We start from the raw sequence: 19,042 nt of genomic DNA, 5'->3' as shown, positions 1-19,042 counted from the left end.
GGTCTGATGAAACAAAAATAGAACTGTTTGGCCATAATGACCATCGTTATGTTTGGAGGAAAAAGGGGGTACCTTGTGGTCCTCTGTATCTCAGCTGGTAGAGCACGGCGCTTGTAACGCCAAGGTAGTGGGTTCGATCCCCGGGACCACCCATACACAAAAAAAATTATGCACGCATGACTGTAAGTCGCTTTGGATAAAAGCGTCTGCTAAATGGCATATTATTATTATTATTATTATTATTATTGCAAGCCGAAGAACACCATCCGAACCGTGAAGCACGGGGGTGGCAGCATCATGCTGTGGGGGTGCTTTGCTGCAGGAGGGACTGGTGCACTTCACAAAATAGATGGCATCATGAGGAAGGAAAATTATGTGGATATATTGAAGCAACATCTCAAGACATCAGTCAGGAAGTTAAAGCTTGGTCGCAAATGGGTCTTCCAAATGGACAATGACCCCAAGCATACTTCCAAAGTTGTGGCAAAATGGCTTAAGGACAACAAAGTCAAGGTATTGGAGTGGCCATCACAAAGCGCTGACCTCAATCCTATAGGAAATGTGTGTGCAGAACTGAAAAAGCGTGTGCGAGCAAGAAGGCCTACAAACCTGAGTCAGTTACACCAGCTCTGTCAGGAGGAATGGGCCAAAATTCACCCAACTTATTGTGGGAAGCTTGTGGAAGGCTACCCAAAACGTTTGACCCAAGATAAACAATTTAAAGGCAATTCTACCAAATACTAATTGAGTGTATATAAACTTCTGACCCACTGGGAATGTGATAAAATAAATAAAAGCTGAAATAAATCATTCTCTCTACTATTATTCTGACATTTCACATTCTTAAAATAAAGTGGTGATCCTAATTGACCTAAGACAGGGAATTTTTACTAGGATTAAATGTCAGGAATTGTGGAAAAACTGAGTTTAAATGTATTTGGCTAAGGTGTATGTACACTTCCGACTTCAACGGTACATGTAATGAATAGCTCTTTTTATTACATAAATAATTCAACATGCAAAATACAACATAATAATTTTTAAGAAGCTATAGCACAAGGTTAAACAGCCCCTCTTTACACGGATGAGTATGCCACAGGGTTTTCAAAGTCTGCATGATCCACAGCACTGTCTTTAATTTTATTACATAGGGAATAGCTTGAGTACAGGCTTGCTATCTCCAGTATTATGTATTGATAAATGTTTATCTCTGTTGTAGTACTACGGAGCACCTGGGAGGACTGTCACTGAGACAGACCCGGGAGGTTCTGGAGGCAAGCCAGGAAGTGTACTCCATTTACCTGTCCCAAACCAGTTCTGGTTTGGCTGCCTTCTTTGCTGCTGAGTGTGTGAACTGGGAAGTCTCAGGCGGAGGACAATAACGACCCCACTCTAAACAACATGACCCTCAAGTTTTCACCCTACCGCACAATATTTGGAGCTCTGTTTGGTCAACTTTTTAAACGTACTCTATGGCAAGTTATTATTTACTCTCTTAAAGATAAATAATAATAATACATATCTGAAATTGGAATTAAAACTGCCTAAAGCTTTTCATTTTGAGGTCAAGTGGTTTTAATCCTCATCAAAAATGCCTCATGGAAAGACTTCATGTGCAGTGAGTGTAGCACCAATAGTGCCCTGTAGATGGAGACAACGGCAGTAAGGCTATCAGTCATTGTGCTTCCCCTGAGAAGGGAAATCCCCTTACAGTCTTCTTGGCTTGTGAGAGTAGTACTCGAATGTTGGAAATTCCAAAATGTACAGTAATTCACAACACATACAGTAATCAGTAAGTCAATTTTAATGCGTTTTTGGATGGCCACAGAGGTAGGATGGTATTTATCTGATCTTTTTCAATGGACAGTCCACCACTACATGCTTCCTCAATGGTATCCCAGGGGATATTATCATCAAAGAATGGTGTTTCCCTTATATCCTTATCACAACCTATATCAAAACACTGACATTAACCTGGAAGAATTGGCAGCCTGACTCACTTGAAACACCTATCCTGTTAACAACAAGGCTGTTAATGTGGTTTCCTTCCTTCCAAAGTCATAAGTAGCTTACTGGTAAAGTGAGCGTTTACCTGGAACTGATACACAAAATAAATCATGGTCGGTTAGACAAGTGCTTAGAGTGTATACTTTCCATTTTCATTGACAAAATGGTAACAATGACTTGTAATCATTGACTAACCAACTCAAGGGAAATCCTTGAGTAAGGCAGAAAATACTCAAAAGCAGAATTCTTGAATCCTTGAGGGAGAAATTGAGAAATGTCAACTACACAGAGGTGCCTCACAGACGTGATGAATAGCTCAACATGCAAAACACAACATACAAATCTTTAAGAAGCTATAAGAACACAGTATTCTCATGGAGGAAAAAGCAGCAACAACTTCAAAGAACTGTATTGCACAATATTACATTTTAGTCATTTAGCAGACCCTCTTATCCAGAGCGACTTACAGGAGCAATTAGGGTTAAGTGCCTTGCTTAAGGGCACATCGACAGATTTTTCACCTAGTCAGCTGTCACGGTCGTTCAAGGACGGGTCAGACCAAGGTGCAGCGTGATATGCGTACATGTTTATTCAACTGATAAATACACAACAAAACAATAAACAAACGAAACGTGAAGTCCTAAGGCTAACAAACAATACAAGCCTCCAACATGGAACAAGATCCCACAACTACCTAGTGCCAATAGGCTGCCTAAGTATGATCCCCAATCAGAGACAATGAGCGACAGCTGCCTCTGATTGGGAACCACACCGGCCAACATAGATATACACATACTAGATAACACACATAGAATATACACACCCTGACTCAACATATAAGAGTCCCTTGAGTCAGGGCGTGACAGTACCCCCCCAAAGGTGCGGACTCCGACTGCACAACCTTCACCTAACAGGGTAGGGGCCGGTGGGCATTCCGCGTGACGACCTCTTACTCTCCGCCTCCCTGTTGCGCCCCTGGTCTGGTCTGGACCTCGGCGCGCTGCTTCCCCTCTCCTTCCTCCCACGATACTCCAGGCCCTGTCTGGACCCTGGTGTGGGAGACCCCGAACCTGGAGAGGGGCTGACGTCTGGGTCCGGACTGGAGCCGCTGACCGGAGCTGGACCAGACGACGGTGGAGCAGGCTGCTCAGGCTCCGGACTGGAGCCGCTGACCGGAGCTGGACTGGGCACCGGTGGAGCGAACTGCTCTGGCTCCGGAGTGGAGCCGCTGACCGGAGCTGGACTTTGCACCGGTGGAGCGGACTGCTCTGGCTCCGGAGTGGAGCCGCTGACCGGAGTTGGACTGGACCCCGGTGGAGCGGACTGCTCTGGCTCCGGAGTGGAGCCGCTGACCGGTGCCAGACCAGGCACCGGTGGAACGGGCACGGGCCGTGCCGGACTGGACATGCGCACCACTGGCTTGGTGCGAGGAGCAGGAACAGGCCGGGCCGGACTACGACGCGCACCACTGTCTTGGTGCGAGGAGCAGGAACAGGCCGGGCCGGACTGGCGACGCGCACCACTGGCTTGGTGCGAGGGGCAGGAACAGGCCGTGCCGGACTGGGAACACGCTCCACTGGCCTGGAGCGGAGAGCTGGCACAACCCGTCCTGGCTGGATGCCTACTTCCGCACAGTATGTGTGAGGCATTATCACAGGACGCACTGGGCTGTGCACGCGCACTGGCGATACAGTCCGTAGAACCGGCACAGGATATGCGGGACCGAGGAGGCGTACTGGAGACCAGGAGCGTTGAGCCGGCACACCCCGTCCTGGCTGGATGCCCATCTTCGCACGGCACGTGCGTGGTGCTAGCACAGGACGTACAGGACTGTGCCGGCGCACTGGCGACACAGTACGTAGCTCCGCATAACACAGAGCCTGCCCAGTCACACGCTTCCTCACGTGAGTACGGGGAGTTGGCTCTGCTCTAACACTAGGCTCCGCCAACCACCCTTTTAGCCCCCCAAAAACATTTTCTTGGGGCTGTCTCTCGTTCTTCTTCCTCGGCCGGCGCCTTCTGCGTTGCCGTTGCTCCTCTCTATACCGGGCCTCCACTGTCTCCTCCCAAGTACGGCGATCCATCCCAGCCTGAATCTCCTCCCATGTCCAGGATCCCTTTCCGTCCAGGATCTCCTCCCATGTCCAGGCTGTCTGCTCCTGGGCACGCTGCTTGGTCCGTGTTTGGTGGGATCTTCTGTCACGGTCGTTCAAGGACAGGTCAGACCAAGGCGCAGCGTGATATGCGTACATGTTTATTCAACTGATAAACACACAACAAAACAATAAACAAACGAAACGTGAAGTCCTAAGGCTAACAAACAATACAAGCCTCCAACATGGAACAAGATCCCACAACTACCTAGTGCCAATAGGCTGCCTAAGTATGATCCCCAATCAGAGACAACGAGCGACAGCTGCCTCTGATTGGGAACCACACCGGCCAACATAGATAAACACATACTAGATAACACACATAGAATATACACAACATAGAATATACACACCCTGACTCAACATATAAGAGTCCCCTGAGTCGGGGCGTGACATCAGCTTGGGGATTACAATGTTTAATAGGTCCCTTTAAGAATGCCCAAAATAAAAAGGTTATTTTGCACCAATCTAATACAGTACAGTAAAATGGTGTATCACTGGATGGTTATTTGTTAGATGTCAAATATAAAATGTAATCTAAAATATAATCTATGTAACCCAAAAGAAATTATTTATCATGAGATGGCCATAAACAATAACTTGCATACTCCAAGAAATATTATTTTTATTTTTTTTGAAATTGCTGAGGTGTAGTCACTTTCGAGGACACAAGCTCAAGTACACAGTACAAATATGATACACATATGAAATATTTTATGATGTATTTCCTATTCAACAAAACTGTATGAATAAGGCTTGAAATGACGTATATGCTTTTTAAATATATTACAATAAAATTCTAAAATGACTAACTATAAAATGTCACCTTCCTTATAACTGTAAAATACATATTTGTATGTTTCGTGTTAGAGAAAATGTGCATATTGTCTAAAGGTTTCTCTTGAACAAAACTTCTGCCCCCACCCTTCTGAACATCGGACAGGACTATAGCTTGGCTTCCTGAACTCATTATGAACTGGCCTGCCTTCTCATATTAATCTTGTCCGTCTATGACAAACAGAATAAAAAATATTTGTTTAAAATCTATGAATTATTTTTGATGACTTCGATAAAGTTCTGGATGCGATGAAACCATTCTCTCCTGCTGTGCTAGGATCTAAGGATTGCAGGCATGTGCTTTGTCAGTGGCTTTCAGCCAGGAGTTAATGGGCAGTCAGAAGAGTGAATGAAATGGTAGGCAGGTTCAAGTGGTGTCAGATTTCACAGCCTGAGGTACACAGGCGGAAGAGATGTACTCCCGAGTCCGTGAGATCTAGGGTTATCGCTAAACGCACGGCATTTCAATCGATGGTGTCCACAGAGCAATTTATAAGCAACCATTTCGGTCAACCGGTACCAGAACCATGCTAGTCCCCTCTTTAGGGTACTTTAATTACAAGAGCATTGCAGACTTAACACTCATTTGACCTGTAACTTGGAGAAAAAGGGTGGGGCATCCAGGGAGCTGGTGGTGTCCTGGTTGTCCAGGAGGGTCTTCTTCACCCTCTTCACGGCAGAGGCAGAAAGGTTGGATTTGAGGCTAAGCAGGGCGGACACCTGGAATTCACTGTGGGTCAAAGGTGAAAAGGTTGACCTCACTGGGTGTTCAATGCAAACACAGCATCATCTGCAGTGTGTTATTGGCCTTGTGCAAGGCACTTCAACTGAATTTAGCATTATAACATGAACTGTTTCAGCTGTATCAATATAAGCAATCACTGCATTAGAATATGCAAAGGAGATACAAAATCACATAGCTACAGTATTGAGTAACAACAGTTACGTGAATAAGAAGTATAAAAGTTTAACCTGAGATCAGGGTAAGCTTGACTCAGAGTCACTATCTCCAGCTGTATGGAGGAAATGTCTTGGAGTTTCAGCACTTCAGCAATCCTGGGCAGGATGTCACTCAGCCACTCCTCCCTGGAACCCTGTGACAACAAACACAATATGATCTCCAGTGAGTGAGTGAGTGAGTGAGTGAGTGAGTGTGTGTGTGAATGAGTGAGTGAGTGAGTGAGTGTGTGAGTGAGTGAGTGTATTCTCACCGCTTCAGTGAACAGTTTGTGTAGTCTCTGGCCATCCTCACACACCAACCTGGCCGCCTGCTCCTGCATCTCTTTGTCTCTCAGCTTGATCTTCCTCTTCAGTAGCCTCCTCACGTACTCCACTGTCACCTCCAAGTGCAGCTGGCTCAGCAGCTCCTGCACAACCATCTGACCAATTAATCAACCAACCAACCAACCAATCAACTTCTGAATCTATCAATTAACCAACCAACCAACCAGGAAATCAGCCATTCCATCTCTCAATCAATCTGTTAATCAATTTACCTGATGACAGGAGTCAGTCAAGCCCTTAAGATCCTGGGTGTGTTTGTTAATTCCTTCAAACAGCATCTCAAACACCTGTTTCTTCTTCTCCAACCAGACGGGTGTCCCCAGACAGCTGTACTGAGACTGTGTGTGTGTGTGTGTGTGTGTGTGTGTGTATGTGTGTATGTGTGTGTATGTGTGTGTGTGTGTGTGTGTGTGTGTGTGTGTGTGTGTGTGTGTGTGTGTGTGTGTGTGTGTGTGTGTGTGTGTGTGTGTGTGTGTGTGTGTGTGTGTGTGTGTGTGTGGAGAGGAGAGGGCAGATAGACAATAGAGCAGTACTGTATGAAGAGCAAGGACAGGCTAGTAGGTACATTCCACTTTACATTACTTTACTCAGACTTAAAATCAAAGAGAGATGAGTTGTGTAAGTCAGCAATACCTTGAGATCCTTGTGTATAGGGCTTGTTAAAGATGTGTAGCCAATGTTTTTCATATCAGCTACTATGGACAGACAGCATTCCTTTACATCCACTGGGAAGATGTCTGCTTTGTTCACAATATAGTCCCTGTGTGGAATCATAGACATCAAATTAGATGACTAGATTATGTCATGGTGGTCCTATCAATTTGGACATCAAATCACACAAAGAAAAAGTAAAACATACCTAAATTGTTCAACACAGGCAAGATTGGCCATTATCACAGTTCTGCTGTTTCTGTTGTTGCTTCCCTTGAGAACTTTCTCCTGGAATTTCTTGTAGCTGCAAGTGTGTAATTTGGTATATTAGAAATAGATAATCATAATTTGATAGTATATGGAGTAGAATACAATACAATGCATTGTAACTTCAGGACATGCAATTATTTCCTGAAAAAAGTTTATATTACCTATTCAAGAAGTCCTTCAACAGGCACACAATTATCTGGACTTTGGACGTGTCTCCCAAAACTGTCTCTACTGATTTCACTGCAGCATTAATAAACTATAGGGACAGAGAAATATAACATTTATTAAATTAATCCCTGTTAAAGTAAACAACTTAATTTGTGACTAACTGAATAGTTAGAGCAATAAAGGCATGAGGATGCCAAATATTTCCTATATGATGTCTACCTGAATTACGTCGATGGCCAAGGGGCTAAAGTAACAGTCGTCTCTGAGCTCAGGCACAAACCCATCCATCCAGGCTTGCTCCTCCACCTTCAGCACTTTGTTGATCAATGTCTGAACCTCTGTCTGAAAACAGGGCATGAACAAAACAATGCATCTAACAAGGGAAACATTTATTTCTGCTATCTAGAACCTAAAAGGGTTCTTTGGCTGCCCCCATAGGATAACCCTTTGAAGAACACTTTTTGGTTCCAGGTAGAACCCTATTGGGTTCCATGTAGAACCCTTTTCCCAGAGGATTCTACATGGAACCCAAAAGAGTTCTACCTGGAACCCAAAAGAGTTCTACCTGGAACCAAAAAGGGTTCTACCTGGAACCAAAAACGGTTATTCTATAGGAACAGCCAAAGAACACTTTTGGAACCCTTTTTTTCAAGAGTGTGGGCATATTACCATAAACCTTTTTTAAATGATCCACAAGCAATCATTTACATCTCCAGATGTAGGATCTTAATTTGACCCTGCTTCTCACAGCAGGAAAATAATCCTGCAACAACAGGAAATGTGAATTATTGTGTGGATTATAAATTGACATTTTTGTAGGGGTTGATACATTTTTAATAAGGGCAAATCAAGTCTGAAAATTGTACGTGGAAATTACAAACATTAGAAGCCTTTTTAAACCTTGAATTGTTTAAAACATTTTTTTGTTGTTGCAAGATCCTACATCTGTAGGTGGGCAAATCTAGGGCTCTATTCAATCTGTATTGCGGAAGTTCAGCGTTGCAGCGAGATTTAAATTTAAAGGCAACGTTCCCGCGTTAGCGGAGACTGCTTTCACGGTAAATGCTGCATATGTCGGCTCAATCTGATATTACCTTTACATTTCTATCGCGCAATCTGTAATGCTTCAGCGATACAGATTAAATAGAGCCCCTAATCTTTTTCTGTACAAAAACATAAACAAGTGGGTCAGAAAGCTGTGGTCCAGTTTGCAGGACACATTTTAATTTAAATCATATTTACCTCTTTGTGAGTAAGACATTGATTCTCCAGTGGTGTTGTCAACTCCTCAGTCAACAGCTTTCCCAACGTTTCAGGGTTAATCACCTTGGTCAGTTCTGGATTTTGTAGAATTCTAAAACAAAAACCAGGAGTTACTATGTTAGTCAATCACATCTCCTAACCTCCTTATATAGTATTTTAATAACCAAACACAAACAAGACATCACTCACTCTGGGTAGGCAACATTCACCCAATGCAGGAGGTAAGAGCAGTCCTCCATGCCCAGCCCATACTCTTCAATCTTCCTCATCCCTGCGCTGAAGGCTTGGTGATACATCTTTCCATAGAGGTTGCAGATATCCATGTCCTCTGGGTAGCAGCCCTTCACATCCTTCACCACCCTCAGCAGGTCCTCCTGCAGGCGTCTGCCCTTCCCACAGACCTCCCTCTGCAGGGAGGAGCGTAGCTTGTTGCTCTCTTCAGGGGGCAATTCGGCATTGTCCATACGCTCCTCCACCAGGCTCTGGAGGACAGTGTTGTGGTGACGTCTACACTCACTGGGCCTCCAGGCAGGCTGTTTACCCTCCTGATTCAGCCATCGCCTATCCTGCTCCTCCTCCTGTAGGATAGCCTTCACTGCAGACTTCAGAGCCTCCAGACTGTCTTCATCCGGACTGAGAGAACTCTTTACAGCCAGGTCTATGTGGCTGAGGAGGGCTTTGTGATCTCTGGTGAGCTGCTCTTTCTCCTCCTTCTCCCTCTCTGTGGTCGACTGAACCACCTCTTCTGAGATCTGTCCATATAGATGCTCCTCTCTCTCAATCAGCTGTTGGCCAGCAGCAGACAGGCGATTTCTCTCAAGGTTCTGCTCAAAGGTCAACACCTCTGAGGGGAAAGACAACAAAGACAGTGTAGTGTTTACAGTGTCTAAACTATCTGCCCTAAAACATGTACATATGAATGTGCTGTATGATATCTGTTATAATAACCATCTACAGATGTTATATAAAGAAATGAATCAGTCATAAGGAAAATGTAAATTCCATATCAGGGATTTTGGTAATAACCTTTGACAAGAAAGGACTCATTTGAAAAAGAAATGCAATGAGATAGAGAAGGGCAGAACTCATTGCAGTGTTTACGCACCCTCGAGAGGGGCAGTAATAACGCTGGATGTGTTGTGGACATCTGGAGCAGTGATGTTGGTGTTACTCTTGGAATTCCGTCTTAGGAATTTTAAACGTTTAAACTTTCTTCCAGCTGATGTTGTCTTTCCACTGTGTTCCACTGGAGAGTCTGGCTTAGTGGATCCTGTTCCTGAGACTGGGTTCCTAGTCCCTAGGGTCCACATCACTATAGAGAGACAGTCAGAGACAGATGGACACTTACTGCATTTGCATCAGAGGTGGCATGCCAATGGTGGTGTTTACAGATACAATGTGTTATAAACTGATGGTATTCAATCTGCTGCGTTGTTAAATATTGTAGCGATAGCACTACCGGGTGATCTGAAAAGTCATAGTCAATCGATCAATAATATAATAATACTTTTAGCAAAAATGTTTATTTGCAAATTTACAATCTATAGAAACAATGAGAATAGAAGGGTTCAGAACTTTTGTAAAACATCACAGTACAGTTGAAAAAGATATGGTAAATAGAAATCCAATATGGATGGCGTTAAGAGATAGATGGGTGGTGTTGAATGGAGTTGAAGGATGGGACTAATAACAACTAACAACAACTAATAACAACAAGATAACTAATGTAAAGCATACTGTGTCCATAATAAGTATATAGGTTATAGGTTGAGAGCTTTTGTGAAAGAGCATAGTTAGAAAGATATGGCATATAGAAGCAAACCGGATGGACATCATGAAAACGATCGGAGAGGTTGAGGGTAGAGGAAGTTCAGGAGTAAAAACAAACTAAATAGAATTATTGTAAAATTGACTGTGTCCGTAAAATGTATATAGTATGTATAAGCTGGAAGTAGAGGCCTAAGCATTGTTGTTCACTAGTTTACTCCAATTAGGGAAGGGGTGGTGGGGTTGGAAAGTAATAAAGGGAAATATATTTTTTTAAAGGATATGCATATATACAGTGGGGAGAACAAGTATTTGATACACTGCCGATTTTGCAGGTTTTCCTACTTACAAAGCGTGTAGAGGTCTGTAATTTTTATCATAGGTACACTTCAACTGTGAGAGACGGAATCTAAAACAAAAATCCAGAAAATCACATTGTATGATTTTTAAGTAATTAATTTGCATTTTATTGCATGACATAAGTATTTGATCACCTACCAACCAGTAAGAATTCCGGCTCTAACAGACCTGTTAGTTTTTCTTTAAGAAGCCCTCCTGTTCTCCACTCATTACCTTTATTAACTGCACCTGTTTGAACTCGTTACCTGTATAAAAGACACCTGTCCACACACTCAATCAAACAGACTCCAACCTCTCCACAATGGCCAAGACCAGAGAGCTGTGTTAAAGGACATCAGGGATAAAATTGTAGACCTGCACAAGGCTGGGATGGGCTACAGGACAATAGGCAAGCAGCTTGGTGAGAAGGCAACAACTGTTGGCGCAATTATTAGAAAATGGAAGAAGTTCAAGATGACGGTCAGTCACCCTCGGTCTGGGGCTCCATGCAAGATCTCACCTCATGGGGCATCAATGATCATGAGGAAGGTGAGGGATCAGCCCAGAACTACACGGCAGGACCTGGTCAATGACCTGAAGAGAGCTGGGACCACAGTCTCAAAGAAAACCATTAGTAACACACTACGCCGTCATGGATTAAAATCCTGCAGCGCACGCAAGGTCCCCCTGCTCAAGCCAGCGCATGTCCAGGCCCGTCTGAAGTTTGCCAATGACCATCTGGATGATCCAGAGGAGGAATGGGAGAAGGTCATGTGGTCTAATGAGACAAAAATATAGCTTTTTGGTCTAAACTCCACTCGCCGTGTTTGGAGGAAGAAGGAGGATGAGTACAACCCCAAGAACACCATCCCAACCGTGAAGCATAGAGGTGGAAACATCATTCTTTGGGGATGCTTTTCTGCAAAGGGGACAGGATGACTGCACCATATTGAGGGGAGGATGGATGGGGCCATGTATCGCGAGATCTTGGCCAACAACCTCCTTCCCTCAGTAAGAGCATTGAAGATGGGTCGTGGCTGGGTCTTCCAGCATGACAATGACCCGAAACACACAGCCAGGGCAACTAAGGAGTGGCTCCGTAAGAAGCATCTCAAGGTCCTGGAGTGGCCTAGCCAATCTCCAGACCTGAACCCAAAAGAAAATGTTTGGAGGGAGCTGAAAGTCCGTATTGCCCAGCGACAGCCCCAAAACCTGAAGGATCTGGAGAAGGTATGGAGGAGTGGGACAAAATCCCTGCTGCAGTGTGTGCAAACCTGGTCAAGACCTACAGGAAACGTATGATCTCTGTAATTGCAAACAAAGGTTTCTGAACCAAATATTAAGTTCTGCTTTTCTGATGTATCAAATACTTATGTCATGCAATAAAATGCAAATTAATTACTTAAAAATCATACAATGGGATTTTCTGGATTTACAGACCTCTACATGCTTTGTAAGTAGGAAAACCTGCAAAATCGGCAGTGTATCAAATACTTGTTCTCCACCCTGTATGTACACTGCTCAAAAAAATAAAGGGAACACTTAAACAACACAATGTAACTCCAAGTCAATCACACTTCTGTGAAATCAAACTGTCCACTTAGGAAGCAACACTGATTGACAATAAATTTCACATGCTGTTGTGCAAATGGAATAGACAACAGGTGGAAATTATAGGCAATTAGCAAGACACCCCCAATAAAGGACTGGTTTTGCATGTGGTGACCACAGACCACTTCTCAGTTCCTATGCTTCCTGGCTGATGTTTTGGTCACTTTTGAATGCTGGCGGTGCTTTCACTCTAGTGGTAGCATGAGACGGAGTCTACAACCCACACAAGTGGCTCAGGTAGTGCAGCTCATCCAGGATGGCACATCAATGCGAGCTGTGGCAAGAAGGTTTGCTGTGTCTGTCAGCGTAGTGTCCAGAGCATGGAGGCGCTACCAGGAGACAGGCCAGTATGTCAGGAGACGTGGAGGAGGCCGTAGGAGGGCAACAACCCAGCAGCAGGACTGCTACCTCCGCCTTTGTGCAAGGAGGAGCAGGAGGAGCACTGCCAGAGCCCTGCAAAATGACCTCCAGCAGGCCACAAATGTGCATGTGTCTGCTCAAATGGTCAGAAACAGACTCCATGAGGGTGGTATGAGGGCCCGACGTCCACAGGTGGGGGTTGTGCTTACAGCCCAACACCGTGCAGGACGTTTGGCATTTGCCAGAGAACACCAAGATTGGCAAATTCACCACTGGCGCCCTGTGCTCTTCACAGATGAAAGCAGGTTCACACTGAGCACGTGACAGACGTGACAGAGTCTGGAGACGCCGTGGATAACGTTCTGCTGCCTGCAACATCCTCCAGCATGACCGGTTTGGCGGTGGGTCAGTCATGGTGTGGGGTGGCATTTCTTTGGGGGGCCGCACAGCCCTCCATGTGCTCGCCAGAGGTAGCCTGACTGCCATTAGGTACCGAGATGAGATCCTCAGACCCCTTGTGAGACCTTATGCTGGTGCGGTTGGCCCTGGGTTCCTCCTAATGCAAGACAATGCTAGACCTCATGTGGCTGGGGTGTGTCAGCAGTTCCTGCAAGAGGAAGGCATTGATGCTATGGACTGGCCCGCCCGTTCCCCAGACCTGAATCCAATTGAGCACATCTGGGACATCATGTCTCGCTCCATCCACCAACGCCACGTTGCACCACAGACTGTCCAGGAGTTGGCGGATGCTTTAGTCCAGGTCTGGGAGGAGATCCCTCAGGAGACCATCCGCCACCTCATCAGGAGCATGCCCAGGCATTGTAGGGAGGTCATACAGGCACGTGGAGGCCACACACACTACTGAGCCTCACTTTGACTTGTTTTAAGGACATTACATCAAAGTTGGATCAGCCTGTAGTGTGGTTTTCCACTTTAATTTTGAGGGTGACTCCAAATCCAGACCTCCATGGGTTGATACATTTGATTTCCATTGATCATTTTTGTGTGATTTTGTTGTCAGCACATTCAACTATGTAAAGAAAAAAGTATTTAATAAGGTTATTTCATTCATTTAGATCTAGGATGTGTTATTTTAGTGTTCCCTTTATTTTTTTGAGCAGTGTATTTAAATGTATGTGACCAATACAATACAATTTGATTTGATTTGATTAAGGTGTTAGCTTGACAGTCGCTGAACAGGGTTCGAGTCCTGCTTGTGGGTAACCCCCAAATTCGCTACAATATTAAAAAATGTATGGCCTTTTTATCTGGCATTATCTTTATCTAACGTTACCCTAAAAAAGGTGTGTAAAAGATAAGATATACAGTCTGCAGATATCATTTATAAGTATATTATGATAATTAGAAGCAAACGTTCAGTATGTGCAAAAGAAAGCATTCAGGATAGACATACCTTAAGCCATATAGAAAAAGAAGTGTTAACCGAAAGGAATAGCTCTACTCTCCCGACTGGACTGACCACTTTACTTGTATAGCGTAGAACCAGAGCTGCCAACTCTCACTCATTGGTCATGAGATACACGCATTTGACCCTCTTCTCACGCTCTCACGGCACACGTCTTATATCTCACGCATTGAAAAGTACTCCAACTCATTCTGAAATCGGATCATCTGCGCCTGCAATTTAACATCATGAGCGGAACTTCTATCATGGTCTCTCCTCAAAAAACCTACACTCGATCCCTCCGATGTCAACAACTACAGACCAGTATCCCTTCTTTCTTTTCTCTCCAAAACTCTTGAGCGTGCCGTCTTTAGCCAACTCTCTTGCTATCTCTCTCAGAATGACCTTATTGATCCAAACCAGTCAGGTTTCAAGACTGGTCATTCAACTGAGACTGCTCTTCTCTGTGTCACGGAGGCTCTCCGCAATGCTAAATCTAACTCTCTCTCCTCTGCTCTTGTCCTTCTAGACCTGTCTGCTGCCTTTGATACTGTGAACCATCAGATCCTCCTCTCCACCCTCTCCGAGTTGGGCATCTCCGGCGCGGCTCACACTTGGATTGCGTCCTACCTGACCGGTTGCTCCTACCAAGTGGCGTGGCGAGAATCGCACCACATGCTCTCACCACTGGTGTCCCCCAGGGCTCAGTTCTAGGCCCTCTCCTATTCTCGCTATACACCAAGTCACTTGGCTCTGTCATATCCTCACATGGCCTCTCCTATCATTGCTATGCAGACGACACACAACTCATCTTCTCCTTTCCCCCTTCTGATAACCAGGTGGCGAATCGCATCTCTGCATGTCTGGCAGACATATCAGTGTGGATGACAGATCACCACCTCAAGCTGAACCTCGGCAAGACAGAGCTGCTCTTCCTCCCGGGGAAGGACTGCCCGTTCCATGATCTCGCCATTACGGTTGACAACTCCGTTGTGTCCTCCTCCCAGAGTGCGAAGAGCCTTGGCGTGACCCTGGACAACACCCTGTCGTTCTCCGCTAACATCAAGGCGGTGACCCGATCCTGTAGGTTCATGCTCTACAACATTCTGAGAATACGACCCTGCCTTACACAGGAAGCGGCACAGGTCCTAATCCAGGCACTTGTCATCTCCCGTCTGGATTACTGCAACTCGCTGTTGGCTGGGCTCCCTGCCTGTGCCATTAAACCCCTACAACTCACCCAGAATGCCGCAGCCCGTCTGGTGTTCAACCTTCCCCAGTTCTCTCACGTCACCCTGCGCCTCCGCACACTCCACTGGCTTCCAGTTGAAGCTTGCATCTGCTACAAGACCATGGTGCTTGCCTACGGAGCTGTGAGGGGAACGGCACCTCCGTACCTTCAGGCTCTGATCAGTCCCTACACCCAAACGAGGGCATTGCGTTCATCCACCTCTGGCCTGCTGGCCCCCCTACCTCTGCGGAAGCACAGTTCCCGCTCAGCCCAGTCAAAACTGTTCGCTGCTCTGGCACCCCAATGGTGGAACAAGCTCCCTCACGACGCCAGGACAGCGGAGTCACTCACCGCCTTCCGGAGACACTTGAAACCCCCACCTCTTTAAGGAATACCTGGGTTAGGATAAAGTAATCCTTCTACCCCCCCCCTTACCCCACCCCAAAAATTTTGAAAAGTGGTTATCCCACTGGCTATAAGGTGAATGCACCAATTTGTAAGTCGCTCTGGATAAGAGCGTCTGCTAAATTACGTAAATGTAAATGTAAATGTAATGGTCCTGTCCTGTCACAGCATTGTGAACCACGGCACATTGAAGTATATGATTGGTCTAATTATGTAAGGGATCAAGGGGATTGGATGCATGTTTTAAAGAAACGCCCCTCAACATTAGAGTGGCGCTGAATTGAGAGAGAGAGAACGTTCTCTGCTGAGTTTATAAATCTGTAAAAAGACGCAGTGGCGACCCGTCATTCAGGGCAGGTGGGGCAGAGTCCCACCTGTTTTGCATGTTATTTTGGAATTAATATGTGTCACATATCAGTTTGCAAACAATGTAAAAAATAAATAAATAATTGAGTTAATAAAGCCGCACCCAATTGTCACACTTGAGTAAAAGTTTAGATACCTTAATAGAAAATGACTCAAGTAAAAGTGAAAGTCACCCAGTAAAATATTACTTGAGTAAAAGTCTAAAAGTATTTGGTTTAAAATACACTACAGGTCAAAAGTTTTAGAACACCTACGCATTAAAGGGTTTTTCTTTATTTTTACTATTTTCTACATTGTAGAATAACAGGGAAGACATCAAAACGATGAAATAACACATATGGAATCATGTAGTAACCATAAAAGTGTTAAACAAATTAAATTATATTTTATATTTGAGATTCTTCAAATAGCCACCCTTTGCCTTGATGACAGCTTTGCACACTCTTGGCAAATACGGTGCCTTGGGGATGGTAATGTTCTCTCGTGATTGGCTCAGTGTTCTGTCACTCATTGGGACACTATGTCACTGCAAAATCTACAGGGAGAGCTCGAAAATTCAAACATTTACATTTTAGTAGATGCTCTTATCCAGAGTTAGTGAGTGCATACATTTTCATATTGGCCCTCCGTGGGAAACGAACCCACAACCCTGGCGTTGCAAGCGCCATGCTCTACCAAATGAGCTACAGGGGACTATGTCACCCCCTTGGGTGCTGCCATAGACTTAAATTAGAAGTGCCCATCCAAGAAGGCTCAAGGTCATTGGCCACAGATAGAATGACATCAAATCATGTTATATCTACAGTAGCTTTGATTGAACGGATCATGTCAACATCATACTTTCAAAATCTTAGCTAGCAAGCTAGCAGTCATCATCATGAATCAAGTCGACAATCTACTGGCAAATCCTTTTCAATCCTTGTCATATGAAGAGAAATTATGAAGAGAAATTATAGATAAAACGTATCGGTGCTCATCCGCCATTGGACATAAACATTACACAACAAGTTGGAAATCGCAAATTCAACAATGAGTGGTTTGGTAGGAATCAGTGGCTAACTGCAAGCATTGCAAAGCAATCACTAGCCTGCTATTCAGTGGAGTGGATGTGTGGTCCAAGTCTGGGTTTAAAGGTCTCTTTTCCAAGCTTAAAGGGATAAACATTAAACATTGGCCATGCTGTCAATCCAGCAAGACTTCTGGCATTTTCAAAACAACTGGAAACTCGGAACTGGGAAATCTCAGAGTTCCCAGTTCAAGACAACTGGGAACTCTGAATGAAATTAGCTCCGACTGGGAAAATACGTTTTGAACAGTCATCCAACTCGGAATTCTAAGTCGGGAACTCTGGCCTCTTTCTAGAGCTCCTACCTGAAGATCACTGACATCATCATGATTCAACCTTGTTTTTCTCTGAGTTCCCAGTTGTCTTGAAAGCACGATAAATCCAGAGAATGCCAGACTTTGATGACAAAGTTTGATGACAACATTTGCCCGTGAAGGACCACCGCGCCACCTTCCTGTTCACGTGAGCACAGTACAACAAGGTGAGTCCAAAAATGTCCTGTATGCTGCTGCATAAATGATGTAATATGCCTGCGAGATATGTATACTGTAGCTAAGAAAGTAATACTAAGTGTATGTTGTGTAGTAAGTTGTTAGTAGCCCATGTACCTCACCCTAATAATTTAGCCTACTGTTCTGACTTGGTGGTGCACATGTAGCCTATAGCCTGTTTTAGAGAAATGTCATCATCGAATATTGTAAGAGCTTTCATTGTCTGCTTATATGCTCCCTTTATTTATCCTACAGTTCTGACTTGGTGTACAGGGAGAACACTGTAAGAACGGCCCATGTTCTGAATTCTGTCGCTGTACATTTCAAAAGTGCTGAACAAACAGTTATATTGACAACGTCCGTCCTAGCTCGCTCATTAATGTCTTAATCGAAATTACAGATTGCCGCTTATCCGCTCATCATTCCCTTATGCCACAGTTTATACATCTCAATTGTCAGTGGAAACCACGTTTGTTTAAGCAAGTCAGCCATATCAGCTATGTTTTTTTAACAAGCAATAAATTAGGCTGAATGAACTGTTTTGCTGCCAGACAAGGCTCCGCTGATAGCCAGGTGTAACTGCTCTAATGTTTCAACTCCAACACCGTCAAAACATCAGCTATGCAGATGTTGGCTAAAGCGGATCTGATTGAATCAGCCCTAAAGAAATTTGAGGCTATGGAATTTATCACCTGTTTTAAACAGATAGTTAATATTGACATAGCTAAGCAATAGTCTGATTTATTTTCCGTTATGTAATGTCATTGAGTTCTAGACTTGAAAAACGTAAGAAATGATCATGCCTTACCTGCTTCATCCCTCAACCCTCTAAATAACTCCATTCTTCCACAGCGCGCGCTGCTATAAATGATGGGTCAAGTGTTCTACCTCCCCTGCATGTGGTCAAGATGAACTGAATGTTGCTTAGCAATAGACACCTCAGGAGGATACCGGGCAGTCCTTTTATAAGACGGTTGAGCTGCTCTTTAGCAACATTGCTTCCTTCCTCATATGACGTTATGGGTTTTCATGTTGGTGTAGCTTTGCTTCTGTTATCTGACACTTTGGAGTTTCTTTTCATAAAGCATGTCACAACAGTCTCAAACATATTTTCCCAATCCTATCATGTGCTGGGTTGGCCTGCATGCATCTCACATGATAAACAGGCAAATGTGTATTGACTTCAACTAAAACTTTATGTATAAGATAATGATTACTTTTATGATACATTTGCTTATCATTATATCTACAATATAATTAATGAGCTGACACAAATGATCAGTGAACTATGAGAACAGTATACAGTAGATGTTGTATGGATTTATTTGGGATGGACTTGAAATCTATAGTCATACAAGACACGAATAC

At 44.3% G+C, this 19,042-nt stretch overlaps 1 protein-coding gene across 2 annotated transcripts; it reads right to left on the bottom strand.

The window, feature by feature from the left end:
- Positions 1 to 4,865: 4,865 nt before the first annotated feature.
- On the bottom strand, positions 4,866 to 18,669 carry LOC121538822 (tumor necrosis factor alpha-induced protein 2). 2 transcript variants are annotated; one of them, XM_041846993.2, is made up of 12 exons: positions 18,483 to 18,669; positions 9,739 to 9,945; positions 8,823 to 9,477; positions 8,613 to 8,724; positions 7,590 to 7,712; positions 7,364 to 7,458; positions 7,141 to 7,236; positions 6,915 to 7,041; positions 6,494 to 6,619; positions 6,209 to 6,376; positions 5,970 to 6,091; positions 4,866 to 5,727 (listed from the first exon to the last, which is right to left on the bottom strand). In XM_041846993.2, the coding sequence occupies exons 1-12, from the start codon at positions 18,514 to 18,516 to the stop codon at positions 5,580 to 5,582; spliced, it is 2,013 nt and encodes a 670-aa protein (XP_041702927.1). In that variant the 5' UTR covers positions 18,517 to 18,669; the 3' UTR covers positions 4,866 to 5,579. The 2 variants fall into 2 exon arrangements, with proteins under 2 accessions (XP_041702927.1, XP_041702928.1); XM_041846994.2 differs by having other exon boundaries at positions 6,209 to 6,364.
- Positions 18,670 to 19,042: the final 373 nt, after the last annotated feature.

The sequence above is a fragment of the Coregonus clupeaformis genome, chromosome 25 (assembly GCF_020615455.1).
Source record: "Coregonus clupeaformis isolate EN_2021a chromosome 25, ASM2061545v1, whole genome shotgun sequence".
NCBI classification, from domain to species: domain Eukaryota; kingdom Metazoa; phylum Chordata; class Actinopteri; order Salmoniformes; family Salmonidae; genus Coregonus; species Coregonus clupeaformis.
Note: the sequence above shows the minus strand (reverse complement) of the source record. Positions and strands in the feature narration are given on the sequence as shown.